This window comes from Drosophila hydei, unplaced genomic scaffold (genome assembly GCF_003285905.1).
Source record: "Drosophila hydei strain 15085-1641.00,03,60 unplaced genomic scaffold, DhydRS2 tig00000063-arrow-pilon, whole genome shotgun sequence".
In the NCBI taxonomy this organism is placed as follows: Eukaryota; Metazoa; Arthropoda; class Insecta; order Diptera; family Drosophilidae; genus Drosophila; species Drosophila hydei.
In genome coordinates this window covers 623404-637672 of record NW_022045657.1, presented here as the reverse complement: position 1 = coordinate 637672, position 14269 = coordinate 623404, and the positions used below count along the sequence as shown (strand labels likewise).

Sequence of the window (14269 nt, the reverse complement as noted above, 5' to 3'; positions counted from 1 at the left end):
TCACTTTTAACTTACCAAAAATACGCCCACTACGATGTGTGTTCAAGTTTTATAAAACTTATTCTATATTGTTATAAATAAATAAAAAAAAAGCGCTGGAGAGGGAGGGGAAAAGGGAGAGAGATAGCATAAAACAGTTCTCGATTTTAATGGCATTAGCTATGCAGCTTTTAAAACATATTAAATTCAATTTTAGGTACAACAATTGTTGGCACACTTCTTGCATATTAATTCAGTGTTTATTGGCTACCTTCAGATTTATTTATTTTTACTTTTGGGCCGCCTCCATCGGCCCCACTATAGTCAATCAGTCAGTCAGTGCTCAGTTGTCGTTGTACGCGCTTCGCTGGCGTTTTCAATTTCAATCCGATTCATATAGTTATAGATTATATAACATATATAACAATGTCGCGATTGTCCAGCTCCACATATAGTTCCATATGTCTTCTGATTGCTCTGCATGTAAGCGCGTTAATAAAAAAGCTACCTCTTATTAAATTGTGCAAATAACTCATATATGTATGTATAAATAACTTATATATATATACATATATCTACTGGAATTGTGAATAAAGAAATAAGTAAAGTAAAGTAAATAAAGAAATATGATAATATAATTCAAATATTTTTTAGCGCATTGCCCCTGAAATATTTTGAAATATTGCCTTGGTGCAAATTATGCAAGCATTAAAAACAATAAAAAAAATTGATAACTATATATTTCGAAGCTGAAATAATATATAAAAGCCTATATGTCTTTACAAACTTTATATAAAAAATATAAACGGTTTCCAGTCCTTTATTGTTGTGGGAACATATCATAAATATAATTATTTTATCATAGTTAATTATTTCATTCCGAAATAAAATTGATTAAACAAATTTAATAAATCTAAATGAAATTATATTATATTACAGAAATATATATAAAAAACAGTTCTACAGCATATAAACTTGCCAATATCGACGCGTTCATACGTCAGGCGAAGCGTCAGAGTCAGATTAACTCATTTGTTGATTCAGATTAAAGAATATATATATGTATATATATATATTATTTATATATATATATATAGTTTTTCAAACCTTTTGTCAATTCATATTGGCAAAGCCTGCAGCGTATAAAAATAGCTAGAAATATATTTCAAAGAACTTAATTCCTTTTTGATAAAAGATTCGATCCGAATTTAAATGGTTTAATTGCAGTTTCCTCTATAGCACATTTATGCGTATACGTAATATTTAGTTTGTGTTTGCGTATACGTAATATTTAATTTTTTTTGCACCCAACCCATACTTTTGAAGACCTTGAATATATTTCTAGGGCATAATGGAACCATTTGAATGTTCCTAGGCGAAGCGAAGCCATCAAATTAAGGCGCGTCGCGTGTGCCCAAATGCGATTGTTCTCGCGTATGGAATAGCTAATTAGAGTTCATAAATGAAACAAAAATATGCTTATGGCTCGTAATTAAGCAGCAAATTTTAATTGCCTTTTCATTTAATTCTTATGCAGTTCGTGTGGCTGTTGATGGCGACAGCGAAGCCAGCGTCCAACGGCAACAGCAGCAGCAGCTTGCCTTCACTTGCGCTTTCACGTGACGGTGCCACGCCCACAAGCACAGGTAACAAGCACATTGTGAGCTTTGTGAATTCGAAGCGTGGCTCCGCTCCACATGCAGAATTCGATTTTGAACGCAACGAGGCAGAGGCCATCAATTCGGTTCAAGTGCAGCAGCTGTTCGGCAGCCTGTTGCAGTTGCAAGGACCCAGTAACAATACCCTAGACACAGATGATGCGCCTGACAGCGAGCGCAATACACTGGACGATGAATTCACTCTGATGGAGTCGGTCAGTGAGCAGCACGAAAGTTCCACAGAGCAGCCAGACACGTGGCATCGCATCAAGCTGGCCATACCAGTGCTAGAGCCGGTCAAGCATCTGGTGAATACAGTGGGCGGCGGAGGGGTCAACAATACGCATGTGATCAACAATACGCATCGGCTGATCGGACATAGTGGAGTGCATCATGCAACGCATCCGCATAGTAACAACACCTCGCCGGCTATTGAGACGGAGGAGGATCGCGAGGAGGCCATCGATAGCACAGGTTTTGATCTCCTCGAAACGCTGGGCACAGCGGGCACTGTTCTTTGGGGCATGCTGCAGAATCTGAGAAGACTATTTGCGGCTAGTGCCGGCAATGCCAGCACCGCTTTCTCAGGTGGTGGCGGCGGTGGTGGTGCAGCCTCTGCGAACTAATTGCAACGGGTTTTGTGTACTGTGATTAATCTTAGCGCTTATCTTGGGGCTTTTTCAATGTTTAATACTAATGAAATATACGACAATTAAATTATATATAAAACAAATAAAATCATTCACAATAAACACACGCTCAGTCACAATTACACATGGCCAGCTGCCTGGCGAACTCGGGCAGCTTGTGCTGACGCCAAAGCACATTCGCTTTCGCCTGCTCCAAGGCGCGCAACAAGCTGCGCGATGAGCTCTGCTTCAATACCAACTGGTGGCCATCGATGAACGTTTTCAGCTGCTTATAGTCCTCAAGGGAGCTGCTGTGCTGTGCAATCAGGTTCAGTAGTGCAATCAATTCGTGCGTATTCGCATTGTAGCTTCAAAGTGTCCAAAAGGGAGGGGGAGAGAGTGGGATTAGTACAGTAAGAATGCTACAAATATATATATATGTATATATATATATATATATATATATATATATATATAATTATATATACATCTAATCCCATATATCGTTCACATTTATAATTGGATGTCAATTCGTAGCACTTACTATTTCTGCAGTAACTTGAAGTTTTGGAAATAAAAATCTCTGGCCACGCCGAAGCCCACCTCGCTGCGCACAATGGCGCCAAAGATTAGCGAAGCATCCTGTTTGCGTATGAATGACTGCTCATGGTAGACTATCCTCAGGTAGCGCTGCAGCAAAAATACTTTCTCCGTGCAGCCGAGGGCGAACAGAATCAGACGCTGTTCGCTGGCCAGCGAGCTATTGCGATATCTGTGCCATAGAAAGTTCCAATCCTCCCCGTCGCCGTGCTGCATGGCGGTGCAGTAGACCACTGAGCGCAGATTGACAGGCACGGGATTCATGCTATCCGGCTGACTGCAGATGAACCAGCGATGATAATACTTGAGCGCACGCTCGACGCAATCTCTTAGAGACAGGTGACATGCCCATTTCGCAATCAATGTTTTGTGGGCCACATGATGGCGGTTATCGCCATATTTCTGCATGCCGTCCAGGTAGCAGTAAATGGGCGACAGCAAGTGATGCATAAAGTGCTATGGATGAGTTTTGTTAAGAATGCATTCGAGGTTAGCAGACTCGAGGGATGTGGCCACACCTGGAACTCCTCGAAATCGTCAGTGTAACGGATAATGCGATAAATGCTATTTAGCTGGTCAAGTGCTGCACGCCAGGGTATATACGCGCTGTCTTGCTTCACGTAGGTCAACAGTTCCAGGGTCAGCTCATAGGTCATCAGGCCACTCCAAGCCAGAGCCAGTGCATCATCCAACAACTGGGCGCGATTCATGTCATGGATGCGATAATATTCGCTGCTGTGGAGCGTCTTGCTGATCAGTTCCCAATTGTCAGTGTCATAGTTGATGCGATATGGAGCCGCCACTTGGATGTTGAGGATCAGCCATTCATCATCGCCTGACAGGTTTTGCAGTAGCAGCGGCACAGGCTCGTGCTGTGCTGTGCAGCGCAGCCAGGCACGCGGTTCAGTGGCAATGGAATTGTAGGTGCACTGGGTGGCATAGCTAATCGGCACAAACCAGCAAGGATTCTCGTCCAGATGCTCTTCCGCTTGATTGTACGAATCATCCTCTTGAATTATTAGAAATCGCTGTTGCGTAATTGTTGCCGATTTCTTCAGATAATGCCGCTTCACCTGGACCAAGGGAATGCCCTTCTGCAACGTCCACGTGTCCATTACAGTCTGCACCTGCAGATCGAGCGGAATGCTGTCATATTCATGCGCCGCCTCAGTCAGCGCCAGCCACAAATCCGCCTGTCTGGTATTGTCATAGGCATGCTTCGACAGATAGCAATGAAGACCACTGTGAAAGGCCACATCCCCAATGAACATGTGCATCATGCGTATGAGAACTGCGCCCTTGCGATAGGTAATTGCATCGAAGAGCTCCGATATCTGGCTGGCACGACTGACTGCTTGATGAATGGGCCGGGTATTGAAGTACGCATCCGTATTGAGCACGGCCAGCACATTGTCCAGCATATCCTCCTTGTAGGCATGCCACTGGCAGCACATCTTCTCCATGGCCAGTGTAGCCATGTATGTGGCGAATCCCTCATTTAGCCAAAGATCATTCCACCATTCCATGGTAACCAAATTGCCGAACCACTGATGGGCCAACTCATGGGCAATGATGGTGGCTATATGCTGTTTGTCCAGATGTGATGAGGCGTCCTCTGCATAAAACAGTGAAGCTTCACGGTATGTAATCAGACCCCAGTTCTCCATGGCGCCAGCACTGAAGTCCGGCACTGCCAACTGATCCATTTTGGGCAACGTATACTCTATGCCAATCATCTTCTCAAATTGCGACATAATCCTCGGTCCCAGCTCCGATGCATAGCGACACTGCTCAATAGCCGAGGCACGTGCCCAGGTGGTAAAGCGAACGTGACCCTTATAATTCTGGGAGGCGTAGCCATGGAAGTTGTTGATGCTATATGCCACCAGATAGGTCGACATGAGCTCCGTTTGCTTGAATATGCTCCACAGCCAATTCTGACGTTCGCATCTGCAAATCTTAGAAGAGACCACATTACATTGGTTCCACTTGCTCCATATACTTACATGGGTATTCTCTCCAGTACAGGCATATTGCTAAGCGCATTGTATTTGGAGTGATGGCCCAGCGTTATGTTGAAGGTGGCCTTGAAGTCGGGCTCATCGAAGCAGGGAAAAGCAGTTCTCGCATCCGCTGGCTCAAACTGCGTCACAGACATGAATCTGAGAAAATAGATAAATGCATTATAGAAATATTTGATTTGATGTCACAAACTGTTGGCCACAGTCGTCTGCATTGTCCAAGTACGAGCTAGCGTAGTAACCAGCCATGCTGTGTCCCAATCTTGACCAGAATCGCAGACGCAGCGTATAGCGTTGTCCACGCTGTAAATATTGATCTAAATGCAATATTACGAAATCATACTTCGAGTGACGTTGCATGCTTTTAATTTCAATCAGCTCGTGGCAATGATATTTTGTTAGTTGCAGGCGTGTGCTGCCTTCGGCAATATTTAAGCCAGGGCCGGCATGCAACGTGATATTGTTGGTGGATTGGAAGATGCGCAGCATTATTTCAACATCGCCCGTGAAGATGAGGCGTTTGGGATTCTCCAGATGTGTCATGATGCGGAGGTTGTAGTGTTGCGGCTTGATAGAGCGTGGCAGGCGATAATAATCGTAGCTGGCGTTGCAAAACGTTGCAAAAACTGCGCTTAACAGCATCAATATACGCATCTCCAATTTGGCGGGTAACGAATTTTTTTCGATTTAAAACGCACAGCTTTGACGTGCCAGGTTGGGCGAAGTCAGCTACAACTATTAGTATGAGTGCTATCGATAGCTTTAGCAGTGCTAACAATCGCTGTTAATAACACGATGCTGTTATTTAACACAACAGCTGCGTGAGTGAAACAGATTGGCAGCCCTGTAGCAAGCATATTTGTTTTCCTTTTGCTCAGTATATCCGCCGCTGCTGCTGAAAACGGATGTGTCGGAAGTCCTTACGCGTTTCGTAACCAAATATTAAAACATTTAGCGTGTAATTGTCAAAAAATAACAATCAATACCTTTATAGTTAAATAAATTAAGTGTTGCGCCTCTTTAAGATTATAATTTTGTTCAAATAATGTTCGAGTGTTTATAGTGTGGCTTGTTTTGTTTGAGGCGAATGCACGACACAAAGCAAGAGACGCGCTAAATGAGCGTGCATGCGGTCAGAATGTACAAAATAAAAATGTAAATAAATAAGCCAAAGCCGTTTATTAAAATTGTTAATATTTAATAGAGTGTTGAGTGGGACGGGCTAAAGTAAGTGTATTTTTAAAGTGATTTAAGCTGTGCAAAAAATTGAAACGAATTTTGTTGCTGCAGCATACAAAATGCGAACAGCTGTTTTTCAGTCTCTGCTTTGGTTTCTGCTTCTGTTTTTGTTTTGCGCTCTGCGTGCTTGCTGCGGCAGTGTTTATAAATTGTTTAATTGTCCGTTTTATCTTATTTGTTTATTGTGGCTTACTCGTTGCAATGAACGCAGCGTGTGGTCACTTATGAAATCAGTTTTAGTTTAAATGTTGCTAATTTATTAGCTTACCAAATGGGCACGTGCTACATTAGCACCTTAGCCCACTGTGCACTTGGCAATTATTAGCATAACTCCAATTGGCAAACGCATGTCTGGCTAATAAGAGTGCTGTTAAGTTGGCGTGTAAATATGATTGCTTTTATGTTGCGCTACATTTTGCAATTAAAGTCTAATAGGAATGTGGTAAAATGTCAGTGTTCAATATATTGGGCCACTTATTTTTTAATTTAAAATCTAACAGAAAATCTATTAATTTCTTAAACAAATCATGTTAATATTTAAATTTTGAGAGCAAATGCAACATTTTCAATGCAATGAAATGGGAGCGTCCACAAATATTGCTTTAATATACCGGCTCTTTTTGCATTTTACAGTTATCACTAGTCTGCCAACTTATTTTATTTACTTGCTGTTTATTGGCACAACTGCAAAACCGACAATTCGTAAACATGTGCATACACACACTCACACATACTCACACGCACGTACATTTACATTTGGCGGAAAATGAGAGCAGCCCACTGTGCATGACGTCGCCTGGGCGGCAAACAGACTGCTTATGTTTCCATCTATTTGTAGTGTGCCAATTTCGTTGTATATTTATACATACATATGTATATTTTTGATTTATGCTCATTATCTCTACCTACACTTCGTGTATACATTCTTATTTTGATTTGTTTGCCGAAAGGCGTTTATTTTGGTTCCAAATGTAGTTTATGCCGTCAAAATGCGATGTGTTGCCGGCTTTTCCTTTATACACATGCTCTCTTCAAATTCCAGTCACAATTTCGAATGAAATTACAAATAAAATTGCTGTAAAATTATATTTATGTAATTATTTTATTAGCTTTTATCTTATCTGCTAGCCACTGTTTGACACCAACTGAAAACCACAAGTGGAAGAGAGAGAGGGGAATACAACAAATAGGCTGTCAGAGCAGCCAACTTAATGGCTAAATCTGACCGAAAAAAAGCTAGATTTACCTAAAGAATTATTTAAACATAATTAAACATGAAACATAGTCTTTTTACTATTGCCAAGTGTAATTAACCTTTATTTATTTAAATAAATTTGTGAAATGACGCTTTTTATAATTTTTTTCAACATAAAGCTGGCTAATTGTTCTGCACTGTTTCACTCCAAATAGTGTAATTGGATTTATATAGATTAATATAGAACTAATTTGTATTCGCTGCTTGCATTGCATAAATTAAATCAGCTTTTAGTTTACGCGATTAAAAATGGAAATATATTAATTTTTTTCTGCTTAGCTTAGTTCACTTACGCTATTGATTTTGGAATGTACTCGTTAGACTTGTTTATGTAATTGAATAATTTCTTGTTGTTGCTGCTGATCTGCAATAAAAGCCTCGACTGTAGATAAGAATAGACAAATTGTTATTTACAGCATGTCTAATCTAAGTCGGTCATGAACTAGCAAAAAAGGAGGAAAAAAGAAATAGGCTTAAGAAACTATGATTAAGTATATATAATATAATATTAAGTTTATATATAATCTAATATTAAGTTTTCTTATTTACATTTACAGCTATTCGCGCGATTGCAATCCCTGTCTCTCACTATATATATGCGCCGCCAAATGTGACCGATAGGTGGCACTGATTTTTATCGGACAATGACTGGACGGCAATTGACGGCTGTTTGATCGTAGGTTGAGCCGCTCACGTGAATGTTGTACGAGTGTTAGAGGTACCCGTGATTAAACGAGCAACTGTTGTGACCCTATGGAACATGCCCGTGGATATGCATAAGAACGTTTCCGTACAAGTTGACAGTGATTTTGCCTTATTGCTACCCAGCGGTGTTTATGAGATTAAAAAGATGGAACCACGCTCAAAAATACGAACAATTATTCTGTTTTGCCTATTTTTAGCCATAGCGGGCATCATCGGCTTCGGCTATTTCTGTCAAGATCAGGTAAGTTTATCAATCGCTTATCGGCCTATTATATTATCGAATTTCTCTGACGTAAAGGCCATAAATTTTCAATGTTTTTATTTTTTGGTTGTTCTCGCTTTACTCTTATCTCCCGCTTGGCGCCAATGCAAATCAGTTAGCAACTGTTAAAATAATAATTTATATTGATGTTTGCATTTAATTAAACTTATTTTTTTCTGTGCTTTAATCAATTCTTGGAATTTACGTGAAGTGTCGCCAAAAAAAGAGAAGAAACGAAAACGAGAAGAGAACTTGTTTTTAGCTAAAGTCAAGAATTTATTAGCCTTCGTGTTTCTTCAGCGGATTACACATATTGAAATGTGATTCTCGCATTTTTATTTTTATACGTGAAAACACTTTGTTGTTTATGTGAATTTTTTTGTTATTTTGTGTTTTGCTTTGTTAGAAGATCTTATTGGCGCCGTAAACTTTCAATTGTTTGGAATATACAGAAGAGCTTCGCCCAACATATGTTAGAAACTGGGCTACCTACAGTGAAAGCTCTGCGCATAGCAATGTTCAAAGAATATTGCCTTGACCAGTCCAAACAATTTAGTTATCTTTTCGGTATCTTTATTTGTTTGTGGATGTAAACTGTTTGCTGAAGAGTGTTTTTAATGTAATTCATTTCGAAATCTATTAATATGGAATATATTCATAAATTTAACTTTTTAAGCTTTGTAACTATTTCAATATATTTGAAAAATACTTAATTATAGGGAACACTCAGAGTTAATAAATCTTTCATGAAATTAAATTATGTTTGACTTCCGCTCATGACGATTGCTCAATCGAGAATAATCTCACAATGAACTGTTGACATGACAGCTCTTTATGATAAGCTTTTAATATGTCGAAATCATTCAAAATTTGATGAATATGAGATGCGGTGCCTGCGGTGCAGAGTGCACTGGGTCTCTGTAGACGCGTGTAAAAAGTGATTCAAACAAATATTTTTGACGGCCACCGAAACGCATAAATTCTGAACTCAGCGGGCCACCATTCACATTACAGCTACATGAATATGTGTGTGTATATATATTATCAATTGATCGTCGTGCCAGGTCATCTCCAATATTAGCGTCTATAAATTCATTAGACGAGCTCATAAATTTTGAAATGCGCGCCAGACTTATGCACTTTTATGACGCACACTCGATATTAAAAAAGTTTTTTCTTTCGATGTACGACTTGAATATATCCTTACCATTTGGGTATAATATTAACAAAAACGAATATAACAGTTAAATGCCAAATACAAAATAACTGTTATCGATTTATAGATACATTTTCTTTAGTTTGAATTTTACGTTATTAAATTTTATCATTGTCGACTAAAGATATATTTAAATGCAAATTTTTAGCTAGATCTTAACTCATTGGGATACAAATCATTTATGATTTTTACATTATGGTTAACGATTATTTTAATAGCGATTGTCTTATACGTTTCGATAAATATATACTTATATTTAACTAAAGGTGGTTAAGTCGACAGAAATTTGTTAGTCATTAAATACTATTGATACGAAATAGTTGTTATCGACAAATCGATACAAATCAATTTATTGCTCGTATTTTCGGTTAACTTTTTCATGTTAAGCTCAAGATCTAGTTGAAAAGCAATTTAGAACTTGTTTGTGACTGTTGAGATTAATAAACAGTTATCATAATAAAAATCGATAATTATTGTTTTATTTGATAACACCTTTTGATAATTTTGAACATGAATTTGTGGATTTGCTAGAATTACTCTATGAAATTTATTATAAAGATATTTTAACTATTTCAAAGAAAACTAATCAGAGTAGGCATATTCCCCTCTTGAAATAATCTTTGCCAACTTAATTTGCGCCATAAAACCCAAAATACTTTTATATTTTTTTTATATTTAACAATAAAAGTCACGAACGTCTGCCTACCCAAAAATACTAAGTATCCCATATATATATATATATATATATATATATATATATTTGATATATGTATATTTAACTGAAAGCATGTTGTGGGCGCGTGCGTTTCTATGTGGAAAATGAGTTCACTGTCACATAAAAAAATTGTGAATTTATATAAAAAATGTTTATCGTCTGACACATCAATTGGCCAACATTCTCAATGCTTATCAACAGAATTTATTTTGGTTACAGTTCTTGCAGAAAAATTGTGTGAAATTTGGTCTATTTTTATTTCATTTGGCTAATTTGCAGTCATGTTGTGTACGCCCACATCAAGATATGGGTACAGTGAAGACTTACTTGATAAACAGTCAAAAAGAGTATGTAAGTTGACCAACTAAGGCTGAAAAGTATTCAAAACAAACTGTGTGTTAGTCGAGGTTTCACTGTACTTCTATATGCTCATAGGCAGCACTCATAGCAAATTGAAATGGTGAGCAAAGTGACATTAATTGGGCACAGCTGCCAGTCTGGGCAACACGCGATCTTGAATACTGTGTCGTGGTGGTTCTTTCTGCTTCTTCTTTTTCTGTCCTCTCTAGCGAGACAACGTGGCAGACACGAGTCACGCCCAGCTAAGGCATAATGCACACAAACATTCACACATGTCATATATATATATACAAAAATACATATATATATTTTTCAAAAATAGCTTAATTAGCGACGCGTTACGACAAATGAAAAGTGTAGCGAAATAAATTAGAGTCGTGCAGTGCGTGGGTGCATTGCGTGTCCAAATTTACTTTTTTGTTGCAACGCATTTGCTCCTAAATGCAGATTTATTTGGGGGTAGAAAAATACAAATGTGCTTAGAGCCAAAATCATTAAAAGTATATATAAATATCTTAAATGAGTGCTCTATTTATGAATACATTAGGCTGAATGTCAGTTCAGAAATGTGTCAGTTGTTTTTATGACATGAAATAGACTAAGAGATGAGCTAAGTAAAATGTTTTCAATATATGCATATATATTTGATTTAAAAAAACCAAAGGATAGAATTAATATATTAATTTTATTTTATTATGAATTAACAAACTTTTACTCTATTAATTTCTCTCTAATAGCTCTTTGTCCATAAACATTTTATAATATATTATGTTGTTTTACATTACCTTATGCTAAACCTCATTAATGGAATTAGTTTTAACAAACATGAAAAATTATTATACCAATATTCTATCATATATGAATATGAATCTAATTTTATGTATGCTTAAAACAATATATGTGTGAGTACATTACTTACCCTTATATGTTAAGGGTAAAATATATATTGTTTAAAGCATACATAAAATTGGATTCATTGCATATGATTTTAACAGAATGTTAGGCTCTTAAGTGGCTTTTATATAACATAGAGCTTAGCAGTCTGTTCATGTTAACATAATTCTACATAACTCCAATATGTCTAGCTTGCTTTATATATTATTGCACTTAAATGATTTGCTACGTATTTAATTTATTTATTTGTTTATTATTTGTGCAACTGGAATATGCTTCACTCAAATTGCTCACATTTGTTTGGATTGGATTGGCATTTCTATTTGGTTAAACATTTTCTACTTACCGATTGCTACTCGAAATCGAGATGCCCCGACTTCAGCTCTCTGTAGCGCAACAGAAATGTGTTAAAAACTTATCAGAAACACAAAACCAACAAACAAAATTGAACACTTTTACTCTGAATATTCATTAGGTATATGCCACAACTTTGGACTGTTTCTTTATATTCACATCTATTTCCATTTATTCAAATTTCTACGACGGTAAATTTCAGCCAGACAACGTGTTGTGTATATTTATTTATTTATATTTTTTATTGCTATTGTCTTGGTAAAAAAAATCACATTAATTAAATGCGAACGGTGGTTGTTGTTGTTAATTTTGATGTTGTTTCGAGTTGTTTTCATTGTAAGTGGAGGGAGTGGAGCGTTGTAATTATCCAAAGCTACAAAAATAAATTACAATACCGAAGTATCCAATTGAATTTCCGCTCATAATACCCTGATCTCATTGAAAATGGTATTTGAGGGTATAATGGTTTTGTGAAAATGTATGTAACGGGCAGAAGGTGGCATGACAGAACCTCAGCTATGGAAAACATTTAAAAGCACATAGAGGACGGAGTTTCGGGTATGTCATAGTCGTGCTCCCCCGACTAGAGCTTTCTTACTTGTTTTAATTTGGGCACGTGTTTTTCAAAATAATTTTATTTATTTATTGCTCGAACTTTGAGCTGTCTGTTGGTTGCCTCGTATTAATTATGAGCTAGAGTTTTCGTAATTGTTGACCCACTGGAGATGTTAAGCTATATGTATTTATGAGTTTGTTTTTAGTACATTGGCCTGGGTCATAAAATGTTGAAGTATTTCTTTCTCCCCTTTGATATATGCGTGAGCAATGCTTTGTTTTTCGCTTTTCTAGTTTTCCGGCCACAAATAAAGTTTTCCTTTTTAGTGTTTTAACATACTTGCGCATACAGCTAAGTTCAACTCTTTATCTCTCTCTCCTTTTCCTCTTCCTCACTGCTTTTGTGGTTTCAATATTTACTACAAATTTATTGCTGTATTAGCGAGCTGCAAACACTTGTCCTACACCGTCTTAAAAAACACGCAACTGAGTTTGATTGGTCGTAAAAATCAAAACTTCTTATTTCAACGGCAGCCAATGTACATAATGTTTCGGTTTCCTAATCTTTCTTTAGAAATTTTATTAGCATTAGCATATATTTGGTTTATGATCGTGCGACAATTTATGGCCCCAGCTTGATTTGTCTATCGAAGCTGTTGTTTTTCGTACAAGGTGCGTCGCACTTTAATCAATTTAATTGCGTGTCGGACTAAAACCCATCGACAGCGAGATATATCCACATATCATGTAAACAGAGTTGTAAAATTAAGATGGTGAAGCTATTAAAATGATGTTCCTAAAAACCTTGCCAACATACAGACTTGTCGGAAACAGCAAATGCAATTCATAATAAAAATGAAAACAATATTTGACTTTCCGTTTTTATTCAGTATAAATTATAAAACAATATTTCACTTTCAGTTTTTATTCGGGTTGAAACATAAATAAATATTTGACTTCAGTTTTTATTCGACATAAAACATAAATAAATATTTTACTTTCGGCTTTTATTCTTTATTAAACATTAATAAATATTTGGCTTTCAGTTTTTATTCTATATAAAACATAAATAAATTTTTAACTTTCAGTTTTTAAATTTTTTTTTCTATAACTTAATAGCTCTACACACACAATCTTAACTGCTTTTTCACAAAAGATTTATTGATGAAAAAATTAAACGATCGTTTTATCTGTCAGTTTCTAGTGAAACCACAAGCTTCTACCTCGTAGTCAGCCAATTTATCAATTTAAATTGTCTTTCTAATGAAATCTCAACGACTTTCCATGATTTATTAACTTGCCCAATGTTCAACGTTTGTAAATGATATTTACGAATAGTGCTCAAGTTTCTTATCTTAATTTATGCACTGCTAATGCTTGACCATGTAGCTCGCCATGTTATTCGCAACTAGTTTAAATACAAGATAAAATACTATTTATTATATATATACTTATATATATTGTGCATTCTACATATAATATATTTCCGGCTTGAGAATTCCACCAATTAACACTCTGGTCAATTAAGGCTATTTAAAAGCTGGACTGTCGAGCCAATTACCATCAATACGCTGTTCATGTGATGTCTTTATAAACATCCTAACGATCTGAAACGTAAAACCGGTGGCTGAAAAATGTGAACAAAGAGAACTATATCAAGTCGAAACCAATTAAACTATCAGCAAATCTGAGATACAAAAAAAATAAATAAAAGAAAAAAGCACATGCTCCGTCCAGGCGAAAAGCAAAAGAAGCCGGCAATGAGGAAGCACAGACATCTAGGGGCTATAGAGCAAGGGGCACGGGGCATCGGGCATAAAAAAACCG

The 14269-nt window shown here is 36.9% G+C and overlaps 3 protein-coding genes across 4 annotated transcripts in view; 2 read left to right on the top strand and 1 right to left on the bottom strand.

The window, feature by feature from the left end:
- The first annotated feature begins 326 nt into the window (after positions 1 to 326).
- On the top strand, positions 327 to 2365 carry LOC111602044. The gene is made up of 2 exons (XM_023318955.1): positions 327 to 462; positions 1517 to 2365. The coding sequence occupies exons 1-2, from the start codon at positions 406 to 408 to the stop codon at positions 2261 to 2263; spliced, it is 804 nt and encodes a 267-aa protein (XP_023174723.1). The 5' UTR covers positions 327 to 405; the 3' UTR covers positions 2264 to 2365.
- Positions 2366 to 2385: 20 nt separating this feature from the next.
- Positions 2386 to 5612, bottom strand: LOC111602046 (aminopeptidase N-like). The gene is made up of 5 exons (XM_023318957.2): positions 5081 to 5612; positions 4873 to 5028; positions 3385 to 4816; positions 2811 to 3322; positions 2386 to 2634 (listed from the first exon to the last, which is right to left on the bottom strand). Exons 1-5 carry the CDS (start codon positions 5539 to 5541, stop codon positions 2397 to 2399), a joined length of 2799 nt encoding a protein of 932 aa, XP_023174725.2. The 5' UTR covers positions 5542 to 5612; the 3' UTR covers positions 2386 to 2396.
- Positions 5613 to 5741: 129 nt separating this feature from the next.
- LOC111602042 (heparan-sulfate 6-O-sulfotransferase 3-B) overlaps positions 5742 to 14269 on the top strand; it is a 92742-nt gene continuing 84214 nt past the window's right edge. Inside the window, exons 1-2 of one of the 2 annotated variants that reach the window (XM_023318951.2) lie at positions 5742 to 6042; positions 7939 to 8327. In XM_023318951.2, the coding sequence (XP_023174719.2) occupies positions 8142 to 8327 (186 nt within the window). In that variant the 5' untranslated portion in view covers positions 5742 to 6042; positions 7939 to 8141. Of the gene's footprint in view, positions 6115 to 7938; positions 8328 to 14269 lie in introns of both variants that reach the window. The other variant, XM_023318950.2, reaches the window with a different exon arrangement.